Genomic DNA, 22,462 nt, shown 5'->3' with positions numbered 1-22,462 from the left:
AAGTTGACAAGAGCTTCAGACCAGAAAGCCATGTGTGGGCCAGTGTTGGAAAGTTTGGGGGTTCCGGGGGAGCAATTTACCCCAGTATTATTCTGGGCCAGACAAATTTGGGAAAGTATTAAATACGTGTTTGGGAAGGTGACAGGTGCCTGTGCACTTTCTCTTGGCTAAGACCAAAGCGTGGCACTGGGAAGTGTGTATCCAAGTCTAACTGTGTGTCTCCGTGGGGTTAGGAGTGTGTGTGTGTGTGTGTGTGTGTGTGTGTGTGTGTGTGCGCACAAACATTTGCACCCTTTGCCATGTAACCATGACCCTTCTCCAGCTATGGCCTGAAGCATCATTGTCTTCCACGGCTGGGCCATAACTGGGGATATTTAAAGCTGAGGCCGGGGGTGGGGTCTGAAAGCTCAGCTCGGACACCTGTGCAGGCTGCCATATCCTCAGACATTAGCCTGTTAGGGCTTGTGAAGGTGCGATCGCTGGGCCCTGCCCCTAGAATTTCAGATACTGCATGGCTGGGGCTGGGCTGGGGAGGGCTAAAGAATTTCCGTGTCTCACAAGTTGCTGCTGATGCTGTTGATCTGTGGACACACTTTGAGAACCAGACCTATAGGAAGTCTACCCCTGCCCCAAACCTGGATGTGTTCTGCTTTGTGGTTTGATCTTTGCACGCTCAGCCTTGCTCTCTTCCCCTTTGCCGGTGGCGCCTGTGCTCATCAAATAGGGTTTCTGGATCTAACAAATAAAAACATAGGATGCCCAGTTAAATGTGAATTCCAGATAAAATGGAAAATCTGTTTAGTATAAGTATGTCCCGGCTATTGCTATGGGACATACTTATACTAAAAAGAATCAGCATTTATCTGAGATTCAAATTAACTGGATGTTCTATGTTTAATATGTCAACCTTTTCATCCCAGTGGAAGTCAAGTGTCTCTCTCTCCTTCTGCCACTTCCCTGTGATTGAATAGGCTGCAGCTGCTGATGGAACGAGCCCAGAGAGGGTTTGTGCTTTTCAGACGGATCCACCTGCTGCCCTGGGCTCCTTGGCAGTCTTGGCTTGACCTCGGCTGAGATGGACTTGGCTTGGCTTCCTTCGGGTTCTCTTGCTGGCTGGCTCTTTTTCTCTCTCTGCCTGTCTATTTGTCCATTTCTCTCTCTCTCTCTCTCATGCTTTCTTTTATGCCATTTCTCTTACTGGGGCTCTGAAAGGCAGAAATCTGCAAGGCAGTGGGGCTGATCCAGGAAAAGTCTGTTCTTGGCAGCAAGAACGGAATCCAAGAGACCGGCGACCTCCCGGAGTTTGAGGGAAGAGTGACATCTGGCCCAGAGAGGGTGCAGAGATCACCAGCTGGCTCGCCATGTATTATGAAAAGGACAACATTTGCCTTGGAGAACGCTGCCTACCAGGGCTGGTTCTGTCGTGGCGGGAGTTGGGCTGTGGCGAGGGCGTGAAGGAAATTGACACCACTTGGTTCCCGATGTTGATGGAGGGAACCCGCTACTGGGAAACGGGAATGATCAAAGGCCTCCTGGAGACTTGGACTTGGATGCAGCATCCTCCTAAATGGCCCCATTTGTCGCTTGTGCTTGCCAAAGGCCGCCTTGACGCTGAGAATGGAGAAATGGGGGAACAGAAGGCGTAGCCACTTGCCTTCGCGTTGCCTTCCCTCCGCTGTCTGCTGCTCTCAGGCTGGGTCCTCGCCTTCCTTTTTGAACAGCTTCCTCTCCGAGGCTCTGGCCCAACCGATCGGCTGCTGCTAGGGAAACAGGCTACAGCCTCGGAGGAGCGAGATGGTGCTGTCCCCGCGGGTCACCCCGGGGCCTGGCAAAGTGACCCTGTGTGCGTCACCTGGCCTTGAGGGCTGTGCCCCTCTTCCTGTGTCCCCAGTGCTGCATGGAGGTCGGTGGGATCAGGGGAACATGGTTCCCGGCAACCTGGGGTCCGGCAGTAGGGGAGAGAGAGGAGCCGCTGCTCCCTGTTGTGCTCATTTGCCCCGCGTGGCACGCAGACCCGCCTTGGCAGGGTAAACAGGTACGTTTTTCCTTCTCTCCCAGACACCAGGGAAAGCCGTTCCCTGTGTGCACGTGCCAGTGGCAGGCACCGTGCTGGGGAGGGAAGGGAGGGAAGGGTGACGCCTCCTGCTGAAATGGGGCATCTGCCGTCCCCAAACTCTCGAGCATGCACTGTCTCGTTGGCACTTTGTCACGGCCCCAGGAGGGACATAGGCAGGCATGACGCTCCCTGTTTGTGGGACACTGAGCACCAGGGACAGACCCCCTTGTCTGTAAAATGGGACAATAACAGTTACTTGTCAGAGCTCACAAGGTGTTTGCGAGGCTTGAATGATAAAACATGGATGTGAACGTGCCTTTAAAAAACATCATTATGGGAAAATACAGAGAACAGAAAATTTGCCATTTTAACTATTTTCGCGTGTACAGTTCCGTGGCATTAAGTATGTTCACATTGTCCTGCAACCATCGCCACCACCCACCTCCAGAATTTTTGCATCATCCCAAACTGCGAAATGACCTTTTAAACTATAAATTAAGGGTGCTTTTTATTCATTTGATAAATCGGAAAACTTAGTCCCTAAGAAGCAGGGGACTTGCCCACGGTCACCTAGTGAGTTGGGGCGGAGCTGAGCTGAGAACTGGTCCCCCGGCCTGGCTGCAGGGGCCTGGGACACATGAGCCCTCGTTGGGGTTGAATCTCTCCGGCAGGCTTCCTGCTTCTCTCAGAGCTGCCCCCAGGACCGTGGGGACTCCGGGCAGGCTGGCATCTGTGCAGCAGTGGGACACACTCAGCCCTCGCTCTCGGGCGTGCCTGGCGGGGGTGTTCCCGGGGCACTGGCACCTCGGCGTGGAAAGCCTGTGTTCCTCTGCTCGCGCAGGCTGTCTCAGTCCCCGCAACCTCCTGCCTCTCTGTCCTCTTTCTCTACCTGTTCCTTGCTCAAATGGGACGAAGTTCCACTGGAGAGCTAGGGGGGCTGAATTTGGGGTGAACCTGAGGATGGCTTATGTGAGGTTCCTTATTCTGTGCAGGGTGCAGGTGAGGGAGCCAGAGAGCCCAGGTTCTGGTCCTTCCTGCAGCTGCTTATCGAGTTACCATGGGATTCTCGTGGAGCTCATGGTCACTGAGGTCCTACTGTGTGCCCATCGCTGGGAAACTGCCAGTGAATGAGACCTTATTACCGGCTGCTTGGAGCTGCTGTGAAACACGGGTGATATGATATGTGGAGACAAAAGATGCCAACCTGTAGGAGGTGACATGGTGGTGGGGGGAGTGTCCTCCCCCAAGCCAGGCTGATGGTAGCATCTGTGACCAGGGCGCCAGGGCAGGAGGACGCAGGGATGGGAACTTGGGTGCCCTGTGCTCCACGGGACCACCCATGTCCAGGGCTGGTTCTGGGGGCTGGGGACAGACCCAGGTCAGGCAGTGACTGCCTTCAAGCAGCTCATGACTCACTCGGAGGACAGAGCTGTGCACAAGATGCAGTGTCATTGAGGAAAGGGTGATGGCATGTGACAGTAGCTGGGGGAAGGAAGGGCTGATTCCGCCTGGTGGCACTGGGGAAGAGTGAGAAGGGCAGGGGAGACTTTGCTCCGACTTGATGCGGGACAGTCCTGTCGGGAGTGCCCGTGGCATGTCTCACCCTAGAGATGCTCCTCCTTTACCTCCCCGGGCAGTGTTTCCTCTGACCCTCAGACAGGTCCTAGGAGGTAGCTGGGGCAGGGGTTACTGTACCCATTTTGCAGGTGGGAACAGTGACGTGTTGGCGGCAAGGCCATCCAGGAGTGTGGCCGAGCAGAGAGCAGGGCGTGGCCTTCCTGCCGTGGCTCCAGGCGTCCTCTGCGAACCTGCCCTGGGTCCTCTCTGTGTTTCCTGCCTAAAAGAGCCATCTGGAGCAGGCAGTTGCTGTGCCTGTTGGGGTCCTTTTTGTCAGCCGGTCACTAGTTCTTTGTCTCTGTGCTCAAGGAGCTCAGGGCTTGAGGACACTGCAGGCAGGAGATGACACCGCGGGGCAGAGGGGCCGAGGCAGCCAGGCTAAACTGTTTTCTCCACTGGGTCTCCTCCCTGCCGCCAGGTCCCGGCTGGCTGACTTCCACGCCAATTGTCGAGCCTCCTACCAGACGGTCACCAGCTGCCCTGCAGACAATTACCAGGCGTGTCTGGGCTCATACGCCGGCATGATCGGTAAGCTCCCCCGGCACACCTGGGCTTGCGGGGGCTTCTTGCTGTGCCCCTCTCAGCGGGGCGGGGGCTGCAGTCCAGCTCGGGGCCAGTCGGCGGGGACAGCCTGAGCCCGGCCTTCTCTGCGGCAGATTCAGCTAGAGCTGTGAGGGAGACCAGGGGGAGGTGGCTCGGCAATGAGGAGGAGGAGGAGGAGGAGGAGGAAGGGGAGGAGAGGGAAGGGCAGGAGGAGGGGGAGGAGCCTCACTTGCCCTGATTCTAGAACATTCTGTGCTTTTTGGGAATGGGCCCACCCTCTGGGAGCGTCTTCTCTGCCTTCCTGGTGGCGAGGAGCCCAGTGTCCCCTAAGGCTCTGTCCCCTCTGCCCCCGTGGTTGCTGGCACAGTGGTGCTCAGAGTTAGTTGGGATGTGTGTGTGTATTTTGGGGACAGGTGGGAGGGCGGGTCTCCAGCCTGTGCCCTGCTGTGCCTGGGGCCCGGGGCTCAAGGGGAAGGCCCTACTGCTCCTCTCTCCTTTCCCTCCCCTTTCTCCCTGCCCAGGGTTTGACATGACACCCAACTACGTGGACTCCAGCCCCACTGGCATCGTGGTGTCGCCCTGGTGCAGCTGTCGTGGCAGTGGGAACATGGAGGAGGAGTGTGAGAAGTTCCTCAGGGACTTCACCGAGAACCCGTGCCTCCGTAAGTGCTGGAATATCCTCGCCCCCAGAAGCCCCTCACGCCCCTCCTAGCCAGAGGAGCCCTGGAGTCTGTCCCAGCCATTCCCTTCTCTGTCCATTGGGATGGCCAGTGGGACCTATGGTGCTTCTCCACCAGGGGTGCTTCTGTGGGGATGCTGGGTTTTGAGCTCTTGGAGACTGACACCCCCACTGTGGGCAGGCCAGCTCCCGCCAGCTTCCTGTGCGGACGGAGCCCTCTCTTGCCGGTTGCCGGCATTGGTCACTTCCCCCTTGAATGAGTTCATTTCCCCTTGGAATCGGTGACTTTCTTTTCAAGTCGTCACACTCCTAGTCCAGAGGCGAGAGAGGGAGGGTGGAGGGGTCTTTAGGAGGTGGGCTCAGTTGACTGCCGGCGGGGGTTTAGGGAGGCAGCATGGGTGACCCCCAGGATTCTGACTTGGGGGACTTGGGCAGATGGCGATGTCACCTTCAAGGCTGGCAGTACAGGGGAAGGGAGTGTTGGCAATGGTGGGAGGAGATGCCCAGTCAGGCTTGGGCTCGTGAGCCTGAGGTGCATATGGGACGTGGAAGTGGAGATTTTCTAGGTTCTTCTCTAGCCGGTGTGGGAGGAGGGAGACCACCAGGGAAAGTGTATGGTGTGGAGAGGGCAGAGGGATGAGTCTGGGGCCCTTGGAACGGCAGCGGTGGTGGCCAAGGAGCCAGAAGGGTCTGTGCCTGGGGAGATGGGGCCGGGAAGCTCCCACAGGCGCGGCCTGCAGCACCCGCAGAGGACGTGCCCCTGTGCCCTCGCGGCTGCCCACGCCTCCTGCTTCCTCCTCTTCCTCCTCTGCATTCCTCAGCATGTGCATTTCTTTCTGTGCTGGTTTCTCTGTCCTTTTCAACCCCCCAGTGCTATTTTCTTCTCGAGATGTGAGCCTTGGGCAGCATCTGCAAAGGAGCCGCCGTGCAGCTGAGTGTGGCTCCACTCCTCCGGCTGCTAGGCCCACCCAGGGAAGGGCGTGGGCGGGGCGAGCCGAGTCCTGACATCTACTTGTCCCCCACCCCAGGGAACGCCATCCAGGCCTTTGGCAATGGCACAGATGTGAACGTGTCCCCTAAGGGCTCCTCGTTCCAGGCCACCCAGGCCCCTCGGGTGGAGAAGGCTCCTTCTTTGCCAGACGACCTCAACGACAGCACCAGCCTGGGGACCAGTGTCATCACCACCTGCACGTCTGTCCAGGTGAGGGGGCGTGGCTGAGGGGCTGGTGGTAGCACCACGGTGCCAGAAGTGGCCTGGGAAGTGACTCAGCTGGGGCCAGGGAGGGAGCGTTGACCATCCTCCTTTTGGGTCAGGGACCCAAGAGGCAGGGAGGGGCTGGTGGGGGTAGTGCTTGTCCTGTCCCTTCATTTAGGCATCATCTTGCAAGTGTCACACGCCTGTTACATCATAGTGCTATAACAGATACCAGGGGGTACAAGAGAAATGTAACAGTTACCATTTAGACGAGAACCCAGTGCAGAACTCCACTCAGGGACAGCGGAGGAGGGAGGGCACAGCGGGGATGTGGCTGGTGGGCATGGGGCGTTTCAGGCAGGAGTTGGGACTTGAACTGCCAGGCATGTTGGGGGTGTGTGAGGAGCAGTCGCTGGGCACAGCCCGAGCACCGGTGTGGATGTGTGTGAGGCTGTGAAGACACCAGTCTAAGCGGAGCGGTGGGCTCATGGGATCGACCGTGGCATCCACAGTGCAGGATGAGGACGTGTGTGGGGACGTGGGCCAGTGAGGCATTGGGTCCCTCCCGGGCACCCGTGGCCCGTGTGCTGGTGCCCATCTGGTGGGGGAAGCCCTCTTCCCACCTCCCCTTCCCCTCCCTGGCGGGGGTCTCCTGCTCAGTGACAGCTGACGTCCAAGTGCCCTCGTGCTGGGCTCAGCGGGGAGCTCAGCTTAGGCTGCCCTTCCTCCTTTGAGCAGAGGTGCCAGTGTCACCCTTGGGCAGCTCCTAATGACACTGGGCATGCTTGAGTGGCTGCCAGCATGGGAGGGTCAGGGGCCCACTCTGCAGACAGTTGCCAGCTCAATTTCATGCTAGAGTGGTGGGCAGCTCGACTGGTCAGGGCTGTGCCACCTGTCAGGTGACTGTGCCCTGGCACCGTCCTCTGGGCTGCCCAGGCCCCTTGGCCGGCTCACCTGGGGACAGGCTGACTCAGCAGAAAGCTGCTGACCCTCCCCAAGACCCTCGCTGTCATTCCTCGTGGGCACAGGAGAGCTCAAGGCCGTGGCTCCGGGCCCCCACTGCAGACCCCTCGTCACCAGCCCCTGATGATGCCAGGCCAGCCCTGCCTGCGGGCAAAGGGAGAGAAACAGACAAAGGGGCCCCGTTGCCATCACTCCCCGGGCTCCTTCTCAGAGGAACTGGAGGGGAGGGGCCCCTGATTCTGTTTTAATTGCCGTCTTTTTAATGAGCTCCTGCTAGTCCATGCCGGGCACTGGGAGTGTAGCTCGAGTGGCCCTTCCCCTGCCCTTGGCCCAGCGGGGCTGGCGTGGGTGCCCCCGGGACACACCCCTCCCTGGCCATCAATTCCCCCGGTGTGGACCGTCTCTGCTTGAATGGCTCTGTGGTGGCCCTTGTGGGGCCCTGGGGAGTTAGGGGCACCCATGGCTATAGAAGGGAGTCCCTGAGTGAGGGCAGGGACAGGAAGCTGGGGCCGGGCTGGGAGGGAGGTGGGGGGAGCCTGTGCACCCCAGATTCACCCTGGAGAGAGAGGCAAGATATTTGACGTATCCCTGTCCTCCTACTTTCCTTGGGGAAGCCTTGGGGACCCCACATGGTACCTGGATGTCAGGACTGGAAGGACACTCTGAGGTCTCCTCCCCAAACCAAGGGACCCGAGGCCTGGCGAGGGCAGCAGCTTGTCCTTAGCCCCATAGTTGGTGGCTGAGCAGGGCCAGGAACGGGCCCCCGGCCACCTGGTGTGGCCTCCTCCTCCAGGTCCATTCCCATGAAGGACTTTCCCATGCTGGGGGTGGTGGGGGTGGGGCTGGGTCGCCATCGGGGCTGCTGGGCTGGGGTGTGGGAGCCTTGAACGGCCACCTCTCTGTCCCTGTCTGCTCCCTGGACGGGTCTCTTGGCCAGTGCACAGGCCGAGGGCGTCAGAGCGTGGGCCTGCGAGGCCCGTTCGTGCGTCCGATCGTTTATTCAACAGAAGTTCTCACTGCTTATCACCGTGTCCCAGGCGCGGAAGCTAACAAGCTTGACAGGCTGGTGGCCTGGTCCCTGTGCCAGTGGGACAGACAGGACACACACTCAGATGATTGTGACGGAGAAGGTGACTGGTGCCCCGTCCGTTGTGGGGCTGGTAGGGTGGGATGGGGTCCAGAGGGGGGCAGGGACTGCTTTGACGGGGACTGGAAGCCAAGGACTCACAGATGAGGTGACGTTGCTGCCAGGCCCGGGGAGAGCAGGGAGCGTGGGCTACGTGGAGACAGGGAGCCGGGGGGTGGAGTGGGCCCGGGCGTCCCAGGTGAGGGGCACGGGGTCAGGACAGCACCAGCTGTGCTGACTAGGGTCTGTTTTTATAAATTAAGTTTTATTGGAAAACAGCCACACGCTGTCATTTATGCACTGTCTCTGCGCCAGAGCTGAGGAGCCGTGGCAGAGACCGCGTGGCCTGCCAAGCCTAAGCTACTGCTCCCTGGCCCTTTGCGGGAAGCCTCTGCAGACCCCTGCTCTGGAGGGAACCTGGACTCGGGTTTGGGTGTGGGTTTGGGCGGGACGCAGAGGGTGGGCAGGAGGGGTGGGGCGTGCGACCTGAGTGGCAGGCTGCAGTGGTGAGTGCTGAGAGGCCACCGGCGGCTCCGGAACCGGGAGTGGCGAGTCGTGATCAAAGCTGCGATTTAGCAAGATTAATCCGACAGCAGGTGCAGAGCGGCTGGGAGGGGGAGACGGAAGACCTGTTAGCAGAGCTTAGCCTCGGCGGGGGGTGGGAGAGGAGGGGCTGGAGTGGCGGCAGGGGGGTAGCGGGCAGGGAGGGGGGTGAGTTATCGGGGGTGGGAGTAGGTGGGGGGAAGGACTAGGGCGCTGAGATTAGGGGGGTGGGACCAGGAACAGAGTCGGGGGCGCTGGAGAGAGTGGCGGCTCGGGCCCTCAGGACAGCTGTGGACTCAGTCTCTGGCACCTGGGCCAGACCAGCGAGGCTCTGGGGCTGCCAGGCCAAGCTTTGGGGGTGGGGTGGGGGACAGAGGTGGGCAAGGAATAGGAGGAAAACAATAATTTCCTTCCAACTTTCTGGGCACAGGGATCTCTCTGGGAGAATATTCTAGAAGGATGAAGTGAGCCTTTGCTGTAGTCCTCCCTCCTGGTCTGTGCCCCTGTCCCCAGTGCCACCTGCAGGGGCAGAGTCTTTCACGCTTCTGGTGGGACCCACAGTGCAGCCCACAGGGGTCAGCTCTTTCCACAAAGTCCCCCTGCCTGTCTCTGTGGCAGCGGGCTTGCTGTTGGGAGCCCTGTGTCCTGCCATCCTTTGGGACACTGTCGGGCCACAAGCCTTGAGCTTGCCTCCAGGGGGTGGGAGGCCCAGGGAGGGGACGGGGCAGGGTTAGAGTAGCCTTCAGCTGGTCCCTGGACTCACTCCGTCGGCGTACAGCACAGTCAGGAAGAGGTGACAGGAAAAGCGGATAGGGTGGCAGCCGTCCCCTCCTCTTCCCATTTATTTCTGCATGTGGGTGTGAGCCCCTCCAGGGAAGGCTGGGACTCATCTGGGAGAGGGGGCAGAGGTCACGGTGAGGGAGGGAGGCGGCGAGTTTGAGCCACCGGTGGTTTGGGCATTGGGCGGTGGGATTTCTTTCTCTGTTCCTCCCTCCACCCCGTGCCGCTGTCAGGAGGGGCCGGCTGCCTGGCAGGCACCCTGTGTTCCGGGTGCCCAGCTAGCTGTCTGGGGAGGTCACTGCAGCCTTTGCTTTCTGCTCCATGTTTCTGGAAATCAGGGGCCGGATCTACCTGGGGCAGTGATTTTATGCCTAACTGCAGTATACACAACAGACACAGGTGGAGCTGCTGTGGTTGGCATGGCAAGGACTGGCACCCGGGGGCTGTCCGCCTCTGCAATTCTCTGTGGGCTCCGCACCCAGTGAGCTCCGTGGGGGGGTGGGGTAAGACAGGGACCCCAAAGCGGGCAGGGACTGGCCTGCCACACCCAGAAACAGAGCAGGAAGCGTTGCTGGGACCCGGAGGTGCTGGGCGGTGGGCACAGACCCTGACAGGCCACAGGACATCACAGGTGGGGACCAAGGTGACTAAGCGGGGAGTGGCTAATAGGCAGGGGAGGGCAGGTGGGAGGCAAGAGCACAACCTCTGAGGGGGTGGCTGTGTTGCGTCCCCCGCAGTGGCCACACACGGCCATGGCTGGAGTGGCGCCCAGTCCTGGGTGATAGAACCCGGCCGTCGGATCTGGAAGGGCCTTAGAGCAGCCCCCACACCCGTCTGCAGAGGGAAGCAGCCGGGGGCTTGGCTGGGTCCTGTCTTGGCACCTGGAGACACTGGTCTTGAATAGGACCCTCCTGGGCCGAGTCCCCGGTTCCGTCCCTGCTGTGCTAATCAGTACCACGGTCATATCTCCATCACTGATTGGCAGTGACTCTGCTCTTGGCCAGGGTCTCTGTGTGACAGCTGGGGTCCCTGTTCAGCCGACCAGATGCCCCGGGTGGTAGATTGCCTGTGATGTCCAAGGGATTACTCATACTCTGGCCAAGAACACTGAGTTAGGCATAATTTCTTGGGGCTTCCTAGTTGCTTCTGGTGGCCAGAGCTTCCCTGCAAGTGGCTTGGGAACAAGCCATTGGAGCCAGGAGAGGAACACTGCCTCCCGCAGCTGGTTCCCATGGGTCACGATTATGACGATGACAACAGAGGACTGCCCTTCAAGCATACCCTCTGGTCCCAAATCCAGGTGGTTCTGGCAGTGTAGAGAATTCTGGAATTGTCACCGAGCCAGACTGCCTTCCTCATTCCTCGTCCACAGGGCTCCCAGGTGCTGCACATCCGTTTGGGGTGGAAGTGGCCTGGCACAGTAGCCACTGCCCACCCAACAGGCGCCAGTGGCAGACATCACTAATCAATCACCCCTCTCTCCCTACTGAGGCCAGATGAGGGGTCATGATCTTTTCTGCAGAGCCCTCCAGCAGCCATGACAAATTCACAGGAGCTGGCACTCGGATGCCATTTCTGATCGGTGGCATTCATTCATTCATTCATGCCTGGATCTAGTAAGACGTTTACCGATGGCTGTTATGAGCCAAACACTGCTCAGTGCGAGGAAAAGAAGACATGGTCCCTGCCTTTGAGGAGCGCTGAGCACGAGACAGACACGCAAGCGGCTGATTGCTACCTGGGGCCATGAGTTGGGGAGCAGAGTTTCGAATCTGCTCCCCAGGAGCCCAGAGGAGCCGGGACCTAATTGCTGAGGGTGTCCGAAAGGGGCAGGGGCCTTGTGTGGAGTGTGGCATTGAGCCAGCCGTGTTCACTGTGTGCCCGTGCCTGGTGGTGCCAACAGTGGAGGCCAGGGCCTCATCTGAGTCACTGGACAGAGTCTGCCCGGGTGGCCTGTTCTGACTAGCGCCTTTTCTCCCACAGGAGCAGGGGCTGAAGGTCAACAGCTCCAAAGAGTTAAGCATGTGCTTCACAGAGGTGAGTGGGGGGCAGAGGAGGGGGGTGGGCACGGAGACTGGGCTGCAGGGGCTGCTTCCCGGGGAGCCTCACACTCGGAGCCCCCACATCCCATTGCATGGGCTGCGCCCGCGTGGACCTGGGTGGATGCTCACTGTGCTGGGTGGTGCTGAGGGGGTGCAAAGGCTGCACGCAGGGCCCGTGGCTGGCTCCCTTGGGGGAGAGAAAAATGGCTGCCCTGAGCAGAGGCCCTCCGACACGTTCCTTACTCCTTACGACAATGCGTTGAGTGTCTGCTCAGTGCTGGCTCTGTGATACTTAGGAGGTACAGAGATGGAAAAAGACACAGTCCTTTCCTTGAAGCATAGGACTTCATATATATATGACCTACAGGCCCAAGATAATAACTTAGATGAGAAGAAAAGCCGTATAGGATTCTGCAGGAGAAGGCAGAAGCTCAGACAGGGACATGCAGGGAGGACTTCATGGAGGAGGAGAGATTCGAACAAATTCAGGAAGAGAGTCTCCCTCTCCTCTCCCCTCCTCTTCTCTCCAGAAGCAGGTCCTTGTGGACCCGGGGAGCTGCTTCTCCTTGAGCCCCTCATACCCTCCTTCTCAGGGCTGGGAAGAGCATCTTGCCTTCTGCGGACGCTGCCCTGCCTCTCCGAACCCATGGGCTTGTGGCCGCAAGGGACGGAGCTTTCATGGCCTTTTGTTCCTGCCCCGCTGCATGCAAGCCTGGCTCTGGGTGGACAGAGAGGACAGGGACTTGAGGGGCCAGTTCTTGAGTCTTTTTCTTTGCTTGGTCCCAGGCCTGCTGATTGGTTAGTTTATTTTTTTGTCACTCTCTTTGTTTCTGTCTCCCTTTGTGCTGTGGACTCAGCTCACGACAAACATCATCCCAGGGAGTAACAAGGTGATCAGACCCAACTCAGGCCCCAGCAGAGCCAGACCGTCGGCTGCCATCACTGCCGTCTCCCTCCTGGTGGTCACGCTGGCCTTGTAGGCTCTGGGGACGTGTCGGGAGATTTCCGAAAGCTACACAGACGAGAACACCCGCCTGACAAAATGGAAACACACACAGACACACACACACCCCTTGCAAAAAATAAGTTTTTTTCCCCACCTTGTCGCCGAACCTGTTTCCTCCCAGGTTTCTTCTCTGGAGAAGTTTTTCTAAACCAAACAGACGAGCAGGTGGGCAGCCCGAGAGCCGGCCCAGGGGCCCCCTGGCAAGGGACACCCGGCACCGAGTGGGGCACGAGGCTCTGGGAATGCCCTGCACTCTCTCCTGGCGTTTTCCTCTCTGGACCCTTCTGAAACAGAGACCGAGACGAGAGCCCTGCAGCCGGAGGGACTCGTGGCTGTGCCTGGGGCTGGCTGGGGCAGGACATTGCAGCTGCTTTCACAAGCTGCCCGCTCCGGGGACCTGCTGGGGCTGGCAGAGGGCACCGGTCAGCGAGGCGGCAGGGCTGGCCACGGGGGTCCAGCCGGGCACATTCTGCCCCTCCTCTTGGCTTCAAGGCTGGAGATGGTCCCGCCCTCGCTCTCTGCCCTCGGGCCGGCCGCGTGGGTCTGCCTCTGGCGTGGGGACACCATGGATGCCCGTGGAGGGGGTGGCGCTGCGCTGGGCTCCCCCTGACTGTGGCACAGAGCCGGGGGCCGGGGCCAACTCCGGGAGGGCTTGGGGAGCCCAGCTCGCCTGGGAGACCCCCTTGTGGGGAGGGGGCAAAACTTGGGCACCAACTTCTTCCTCCTTGGTGGCAGGAATTTTGAGGTCAAAGAGAAATGATACTTTGTTGGCTTTGTTTGTTTCTTGTGGGTCCGTTTGGCGGGTCTCCCTTGGGGAGGGGAGCTGGAGGAACCACAGGGCGACGTGCGCCTGCGGCACCCTGGTCTCTCGAGCTGGTCCTTCTCTCCTCTGTCCCTCCTCCCGTCCACGTTCTCCTTCCTCATCGCCGAGACATACGTCCGCTGTGTGTACATACCAAGGCTCCTTTCCCGACATATAGACATATATTGTGTGGTTTCCCCTTTCTTTCCTTTTTTTAAGAAACAAAACTATGGAAATAATACCCCAACAGATGAGCGCAAATGTATTATTGTAAAGTTTATTTTTTTTAATGATGTTGTCTATAATGGGAACAAAAGGAAGTTGACCCCCCAGAGTCCGGCTCCGGTCGGGCCGACTGGGCTCTGGCCGGGGTCCCTGTCGCGTCGCGCTTAACCAAGGCTCCAATAAACGTACTAGGAAGCAGCTGCCTCCACCTCGCTCCGGCCTTCCTTCGTCCCCATGTTGTTCTTCGTTCAGTGCCACCTGCTGGCTGGGGCTCCCGGGGGCCTGGGGACGTGTCTGTGTGCGTGTGTGTGCACCCACGTGTCTCACCCATGTGTCCACGCTGTGCGTGGGGGGACCCCTGTTGGGAGCTGGTTTGACGCTCCAGGGTCGGAGGGTCCTGGCTGCCCGGAGCCTGCTGGGCCGTTCTGTTCCCTCCCCTGTCACGTTCCAGATCAGCACGGTGCCTGCGGCTCCCAGACGCACACAGTGCCGGAGCCTGGGGAGGGCGGAAGGAGAAACAACTGACATCACGCCAGGCTGTCTGGGTGACCCTGGTAGGTGGCTCTGTTAGCCTTACACAGAGCGGAGAGCTGCGTCCCCCGGGGACTCCCGGCTTACGTGAGGTATGTGATGGTGACGGCAGGGCCCTGACCTCTGGGGTCCCACCAGAGAAGGAGAATGACTGTGAGTGTTCTGGGGTCGGGGTCCAAAAGACGTCTCCCTCCGTCCCCTCCTTCCTTCCTTGTCCATGTGCCACTCAGACCCCACCTGGTCACTGGGCCTGTCGTGTTCCCCCAGAGAGACTGTCCCAGGAGAGGCCTGGGAGGCTGCCTGCTGCCGAGTGTGTGTGTGTGTGTGTCTGTGTATGTGCGTGCTTGCACGTGTTCATGTGCACGTCTGAGTGTGTGCCCACGGCAGGAGGCAGGAGGGAAGACAGGCAGGTGAGAGGACATTCCCGCTGTCAGCCTGGCCTTCAGGGCTGCATGTGATCCCATCCTGTCCCCGTCGGATGACGGGATATCATTTTCCAGTCTCTCAATCCTGGGTCCCCTCACATGGCTCTTGTTTCTGGTTAAACATGTGTTAGTGACATCTGCTCCTGATGGTGATCACCGTGCCGTGTTTCATTCTGTCCTCTGCACGGAGGGAGGACACTGGGCCGGTCTGCTCTCTGCCCAGCCACCACCGGCCTTGCTGTGGGTGCAGGTGGTTGTGGCGTCCACTTGGGAATCCAGGTTCCTTGCAAACAGCAAAGACTGGGCGTCATTGCTGTGCCCTCCCCAGCACCCCGGCACTTGGGAGTGTCAGCAGTAACAGCCCAGCCACAGATGCAGGGCTGCGTGTAGCTTTGTGGCCTTCACAAGGGATATTACTGGGCCACGGGGAGGGAGTTCTGTAAACAACTTCATTAAATCAAGTGCGGTGTAGACTTGCAGAGAGGAGAGAGGTGGAAGGGAGGTGCTGCCCCAGGGCGTGGGCCCCCACTGAGGCCTTCCTGGTGGCCCAGGGGAGGATGGGGGTGGACACTGCACTCCAGGGTTTGCCATCCTGACCCTGCTGCGGTTGGTAACCGCCTTGTTGGGAGTGGCTTTGGCTGGAAGATGCCTCTCCAGGAAGGACACTGGGCAGCTGGGATCCTGCCCACTTGAACCTGGACTGCCCTTGCCCGGGGGCACCGCAGTTAAGAGGAGAGAGCAGAGCAGACATTTGAGGATCGGGCAGACCTGGGTTTGAGTTCTGGATCCGACCTGACCAACAGGGTCACCACGTCAGTCTGAGCTTCCGTTTGCTCATCTGTCAAATGGAGACGGAGGTCCCGTCCTCGCAGGACCGGTGTCGGGATTCAGTGGGATGCCCTGCCAAGGGCCTGGCACGTGTGATGCTCGGCCACCCCATCTGCCCCGTGGGCACACTGTCCCGGCCTCCCTCCTCTTGGCAGCAGGAGGAGCTGCACCCCCTTCCAACCTTGGAGCTTCCCCCTTCCTCCTCCTCTCTGTGTCCTAAGAAGCTTTTGTGGCTTCCCCGTGGCAGACAAGGGAACGTGACTGTGCTCAGGCCCCGGGCTGTGCTCTTGGAAGCATCCCCAAGTGCCACGGAGGGGCAGGAAGAGAGAAGAGGGGAAAAAGGAAACTTCCTTGTATTTGTAAATCAGAGTTGATTGATCTTCGAGTCACTGGGGACGTTGGCTACAGAACATCCAAATGTCACGCTCTCTGCAGTCCTGTGACTGGTGGCCCCTCTCCACGCATGAAGTCAGGGGACGTGTCGCCAGGGCAAGTGCACCAGCTCCAAACTGAGACCAGGAAGCATTGATTGGACATGGGAGCTGAGCTGCGGGGATGTCGGTGCTGACAGGAGGAAGCTGGCGTGGGGTCTGCGGTCAGGCCCGAGGCAAGAGCAGAGTGGATTTCACTACCCCGGGCTCTCGGGAGCTCCCTGCGGAGAGGGAGCCCCAGCTCCCAGAGCCAGCGCTGAGCCACCCCCGTGGTTTCCCATACAGAGAAAGGGCTGGCAATGAGGTGAGAGTCTGATGACGTATTTCAGTTATTTCCTTTCCTGGAGGAGTCTGGGGTATACTGGAGAGTGTCAGGGGACCCATGTTCAAACTCAGGCTTTGCCATCCGTCAGCTAAGTCACCGAACTTCTCTGAGCCTCAGAAAGGTTGCTCTAGGTCAGGGATGGGCAGACTTTCTCTGTAAAGGGTCAGGTGGTGCATCTAGGCTTGCAGGCCAGGCTGTCTCGTTGCAACTACCAACTCTGCACGGGAGCGGTACAGGCAATATGTCAGCGACTGGGCATAGCTGTGTTTCAGTAAAACTGTATTTAAAGGGACAGGCTCAGGCCAGATTTGGCTCATGGGCTGTTGTTTGCCAGCCCCTGCTCTACACGACCTATGAGGCCAAGTCTCGATCCCAGGCAGGTGGACTGCAGAGTGCCTGACGGGGGCGGGGCTGGAGGAAGAGAGAGGGCAGGCCCACCCGTTGTGCAAGGGGAGGTAAACTGGAGAAGGAGACAGCCGGGAGGAACCCGGGGAGCAAGGGGAGTCCAGGGAGCCTGTGGGCCACACACACAGGTCGGGCTGGGTCCTGGTGGCCGTGAGCACCACTGTGAGGTCATGCTCTGCCCAGGGTCAGAGGTCAGCAGGGCACAGGGGCTGAAATCCAGGCACACTCAACTCGCCCGTCCACACGCTCCTGCTGGGCCCCACCCCTGACTAGGGGCCTCGTTCGTTCCCTGATTTGACAAAGGCTCCCACGTGTGCTGGCAGAGGACATGTGGCCCACAGCAGGCAGAGCTGTCACTCTGGGGCAGGGGAGGGGTGAAGGGTCCTGGCCGCAAAGAGAAGGCCCCGAGAGCCCTGCATGGCTGTCGGTGAGTCACTTACCCTCCCTGGACCCTGCCACCCTCATCTACAAAGGGAGGGGTCGGAGGGGCTGTGCTCCGGGCTTCCTGCACCATGGGGCTGTGGTTCTAGGACTGCCAGCTGATTCTGAACTCGCCAGCCTGGTGCAAAATGACTTGGACGGAGACAGACAGGATTCAGTGAACACCATCATCCCGCTTGGTTGCTCCAATTTTTCGCTGAGCTGGGGACTGCCACCGTGGAGCTCAGTCTGGGCCCGGGACCTCACATCCTGGCCTGTTTCCCCTCCTTCAAGACAGCATTTCTTGGGAAGCCAACCCCCAGGGCCACCTGGAGCAAGGACGCCCACCTCCCTGGGGATGGGCACGCTTGAGTCACCTTGACCTGCATCCTGCCCAGCAGCCAGAGGTCACAGAGTCCCCCACACATGGACCACCCAGGCAGAAGGTGATTCTCATCAACCATCTCTGCAGGAGAGGCGTTTGCACACACACCTGGTGGGCACGCCTCGGTGCACCGAAGCTCTAGCAGCTGGAAGAGCCTTCCAGAAAAACTCTTCCTTGGCTTTTCCTGCACAGCAGACAGACCCCTCTCCTTCCCTGCCCACCAACACGCAGGAAGGAGGCTGCCGATTTAAGATGAAGGAGCCGCTTTCGCCCTACTGCGTTTAAAACTCGGTGGCATGGTACCGGCCGGCCCTGTCCTTCCTTCACTTTCATCCTCGGTGGAAGATCAAAGGCCTTTTTCAGGGCCCCAGCGACCTGAGATTATTCTTAATTCTTGTTTTGTTAGAGAGCTGGCTGAGTGTGAGCCCACAGTGTCACCAGGGCTGTGTACTGAAGCGCTGCCCTCTGGGATGGGTGTTTATGGCATTGTACCCTGGGTGCCTGGCGGTGACCGGGCGGCTGAAACAACCTTCTCCTCCGAATGGGGGAGACGGGGCCTTACTGGCAGCTGGGAATGGTGACGACAGTGACCCAGGGGGATCCCTCAGGGTTCTGTTTGCCCTCTGACTCTGCCCCAGGGACCCCTCCCCCTGCCCCTCTCCTCACCCCACCCACTGTTGTCAGGCCAGGGCCACCAACACTTGCTCATGCCAGTGTGGGCTTCCTTGCAGGTGTGGGACTCCGGGGATGACGTGTGCATGCCGATTAGGTCACCCCTAGTGTCTGCGTCCTGTTAGACATTCAGCTTGGCACAGACTTGGAGTCCAATCACTCTCTTCCCAGAGTTCCCTTTCATCCTTTTTCTTTAAAACTTCTTCCACCTGGCCGGTGTTCTGCCTCCACCTTCTAGAGCAGGCGTTGTGTTCGGCAATTGCAGCCCCCCGAGCAGGAAGGGCTGTTTTCCCCCCCGAGTCCTGTGCTCCAGGTCACGATTGCTCCTCCTCCCGGCCATCTGGCCCCGAGTGAGCATCACCTTGGGAGACCCATCTGGCTCCGCCTCGATTGTCCCATCTTGCCTTCTGCCTGCTGCCAGCCCAGGCCCCTTATCGGGGGCCTCTTCCCTCCACGGGCAATGAAGTCTAGAGAAGGAAGCTACTGGGCACATCTCAGCGTGTAAGGCGGCCTCCCTCCACCCGTGCGGTTTGCTCCAATACGGTTACACTTTTTCCTCGTTATTAACCTCTTCAAATTTCACTGTGCATTTTCTTGCATTTCGCTGCCAATCTGGGGCAAAACTCTATTCATTTGAATCAATTGGGAGGCTTTAAGGGAGACTCATCTAAATGAATAAAAAAATCTATATTATAAAATTTTGCATAAACAAAGACATGTAGTATAATCTCTTTAAAGTGGGGCCCAGCCCTTACAAGGCCCCCCAGATAAGGCCTCCGTGTAAGCCCCTCCGTGGTCCGGCCCCACTGCCTTTCTGGCTGCTTCTGCAACTGCCCTCTCTTGCCCACTCCGCTCCAGCCGCACGGAGCTGTCAGTCTGGGGAGAGAGTGGCTGCGGGGACGGGGACATCTGCGGAGGCAAGTTCAGCTGAGTTCCTCTGCAGGCAGCCCGTCTTCTAATCAGCACGCAGCCGTCTGATTCCTCCATCCTGTCCCTCCAAATAACTGCACGTCCTGGTTTACCCAGCCTCACCCTCCTTTTTTTTTTTTTTTTTTTAAATGATGTTCCAAGCGCAAAAATACCACCCGTCTGCAAGACTCTTTCTGCATTTGCACCGGGAGTGCGTGCTTGCTCTGCGCGGCGGCCAGGAGTCTCGGTGAACGATCTGGGAAGTCGGCCAGGGAAGGTCCCGAGCCTGGGCCCGGGAGGGTGGAGGGGGCAGGGGAGGAAAGGGGAGAGTTAATGATAATAGGAAGTGGGACATCAAGGGGGACATCGAGCCTCGCTCGTTCAGGTGCGTGATTGAGAAAGGCCGTGGCAGAGGGAAGAGGCGCTTGTTAGAAATCATCGGGCCATTACAGCCGAGATCAACAGCTGCCTCTCGCAATGGGAAGGGAATAGCTAGGATCCCAAGAGCACACTCACGTGGAGGGATCCCCATGTGCCTGGGTGGACCAGCACCGCCTCCTAAACAGCCCACTTGGGTGAGCAGCCTCCCTATCAGAATGCTCTTTCTGCAGCCATCAGCGATTGGGGCTGTGGGTATTGGTCAGGGCCAAAGGTTAGGGGTCAGAGGCAAAGGGGAAACACCTGACTAGCTGAGCTCAAATTCAAGCTCTTCCACGGCTGGTCAGGGGCCACGCAGTTGCTGACGTTTTTTAAAGACAGAGGATGAGGGAGATGCCGAAACAGTAAGCCCTGGGTTTTAACTTTTCTAAATTTACATTAGAAATCATGGACTTAAAAAATGCTTAGTGTGTGCATGACACTGTACTGTCCTCTCTGGGGAGGGGACGTTCTCCTGGGGGGACAGGCCCTGCAAACGGTGCTGCCTCCTGGCGGGGTTGAGGGGCCACACGTATTTTCTGTTCCCTACGCTCCCATTCTTCAGTGAGCAGAAAGTTGTGGGGGGTGTGTATACCAGTGGGTATATGTGTGTGTGTTTGTGTGTTCAGACAATCGTGGGTGTGCGTATACCAGTGGGTATACATATGTGTGTGTTTGTGTGTGTGTGCACACACACACCTAGAGGTTTCTCATTGGCAAAGCTAGAGGGCAGGTGGAATTGTTTATTCTTTTACAATTCTCTGAGCCAGATCTTGAATTCCTTTGGGGGAAGCTGATTGACTGACAAATCAGAGGGAAGAGGGCTGGAAAATGATCAGACCACAGGGAAGGGGCCTCCTCGCCCTGGCCCTGTATCAACCCAGCTGCGTGTGGTCTGCGGTGACCGCGGGGCCACGATCCCTGCCCTTCCCTGCCCGTCCTGGGAGTGATGCCACTCGGCCTATGATCATTTGCAACTAGTGAAGAATTTCCCTGGGCCTCTCATTTGGGCTTTAAATAAGGTCGTTAATAATTATTTGCACATGAACTTGGAAAGAAATCAATGGAAGAGCAGACAGGAAGGGGGAGAGGCCCCTCAGGTGACTGGCGGAAGGACTCTCCCTCTCTCCCCTGTGTATTGGGGAGTTTGCCTCACAGTAAAACATGAACGGGATTTTGGACACCACATCCCTTCGGATGGGGCCCAGGATGCGTCTTCCCCTTGGGGATTCTGTGTGTGGCCCTCAGAGTTGTGCGGAAGTGGCCAGGCTCCTGAGGTGGGCGGCAGGCAAAGCTCCACACCGCTGGGAATTAATCATTAGAGGGGTCCCAGGAGGATCAACAGTCCCTTCTGCTGGACCCTGGGGGGAAAGGGAGTCAGGAAAGCAAGGCTGTGGTCCCTGTCCTGGTCTAGGTCACTTGCCTTCTGCCTGCCTCAGTTTCCTCTTCTGTCAAATAAGTGGTTTGGACCAGCCCATTGGGCAAACAGCTCCAGGCAATGTAGAGCGAGTGGGAGGGTAAGCCGTGTATGCCCAGTTTAGCAAGATGGGCTGTCTCCACGTGAGCTGGCTCACATTTCAGGTCCTTCAATAAGCTCCAGCTACATGGCATTGGGGAGCCACTTAACCTCTCTAAGTCTCAATTTGTCCCCGGTAAAGGGGGTTAAGTGACATTTGCTTGGAAGAGTTGCGAGCATTGAATGAGCTAACGTGCATGGGGTGCCTAGTGCAGGGCCCGGCACATAGCAGGCTCTTAAGAAATAAACGCCCTTTAGATTTCCTTTTCCCTTGTGTCCTCACTGCCTGCACCTGCACTCCTCTCGTTCCACAGGGGAACCAAGTTTGAGAATGGGAAAGCCACATGAGGAGGTGGAGGTAGTTTGATTCCCTCTGCAAATGTGCCCACTGGAGGCCATCCTAGCATTCTACTCTTGGCTCTGTCAGGGGCTGCTATTGTCACAGACACTTCATGAAGTTTTGCATCATGGAAGCCCCTTCTGGAAGACACTGTCCAGTATAGATGATGTCCCTTAAATATGGATATTTATGATCTTAGACCTTAGGACAGGAAAAATAGGCAGGTCTTGATGTTAGACCAGTATGCAACAGATCATATTTTCCCCTTTTTGCTTTGGTTGCCAGGAAGCTCAATTAAGTTTGTGCACTCAAGAGCCATAATGTACAAATACTTGTACTACCCAACCTCCTTTTATAAACCCTTCAAGGAAACCTTCTCTGGCTCCCTCAGTGTGGGAAAGAGGCCTGCTTCAATGCTCCTGGGTGACCTGTGCTTACCTCCACCAGAAGGTACTGTCAGGCCAATTGTCGCATTGTGTTTTTCCCAGCACATGCACACATGTGCACACGCATGCACACATATGCACACACACACATGCACATGCACGCGCACACACACACACACCCCCACACACACCCATTTCAGTTCCTTAAGGCCAGAGAGTGTGTCTTTCAGCCCAGCACACCCAGCCCAGAGCACTTGGTATCTGCAACTTAACAATATACTCCACAAATACTCATCGAAGGATGAGGTAAATGAAGGAACAAATGGTTAAAGAAAGCATTTTAGTCCCAATTTCAGGTATAATTAATTATCCATCCCTTCCTACTCTATGGGTTTTGATCTTTTACATTTGATCTTTTACAGTGATTGCACAGCTTTTATTAGAAACACAGCTTCAAAGCTTTGTGGCATTATGCGGGGCTGGGGGTGCAAGTAATGTGAATGAATAAACAACCGCATGTCTCTTCTTTGCCAACTCCAGCCAGCCAGCTCCTGGTGCTCAAGAATGTAGACTGTGGAGTGAAGCGGGACATGCCTTTTTGTCCCACTCTGTCACTTAACAGCTGTGTGAACTTGGGCAAGTTCTCTGCCTTTCTCACTTTCTGTTGCCCCCTTTTTAAAATGGAGGCAGCGATCCTCCCCCAGAGGGAAGTGAAGATTAGACAAGGGCATGCAAGTAAAGTGGGTAACAGGGTGGTTTGGTCCGTAGTAAATGGCTCAGCAAAGTCTTACGATGAGTGAATTCAGAAAGTCTGCAGTGGCGTGAGATGATGTGCCCCATGAGTCCTGCCATCCTAACTTAGACGTGAGCTCCCTGGGGCCAGACGCCTTGCCTG

The 22,462-nt window shown here is 57.9% G+C and overlaps 1 protein-coding gene across 1 annotated transcript in view; it reads left to right on the top strand.

Moving 5' to 3' along the window:
• The window catches only part of GFRA2 (GDNF family receptor alpha 2), a 70,979-nt gene extending 57,181 nt beyond the window's left edge, over window positions 1–13,798 (top strand). The window contains exons 4-8 of the mRNA XM_045535328.1: window positions 4,092–4,201; window positions 4,738–4,878; window positions 5,924–6,096; window positions 11,486–11,539; window positions 12,402–13,798. Of these exons, the coding sequence (XP_045391284.1) occupies window positions 4,092–4,201; window positions 4,738–4,878; window positions 5,924–6,096; window positions 11,486–11,539; window positions 12,402–12,524 (601 nt within the window). The 3' untranslated portion in view covers window positions 12,525–13,798. The remainder of the gene's footprint in view (window positions 1–4,091; window positions 4,202–4,737; window positions 4,879–5,923; window positions 6,097–11,485; window positions 11,540–12,401) is intronic.
• Window positions 13,799–22,462: the final 8,664 nt, after the last annotated feature.

Source organism: Lemur catta, chromosome 22, assembly GCF_020740605.2.
Source record: "Lemur catta isolate mLemCat1 chromosome 22, mLemCat1.pri, whole genome shotgun sequence".
NCBI lineage: Eukaryota > Metazoa > Chordata > Mammalia > Primates > Lemuridae > Lemur > Lemur catta.
This window is presented reverse-complemented; position numbering and strand designations above follow the sequence as displayed.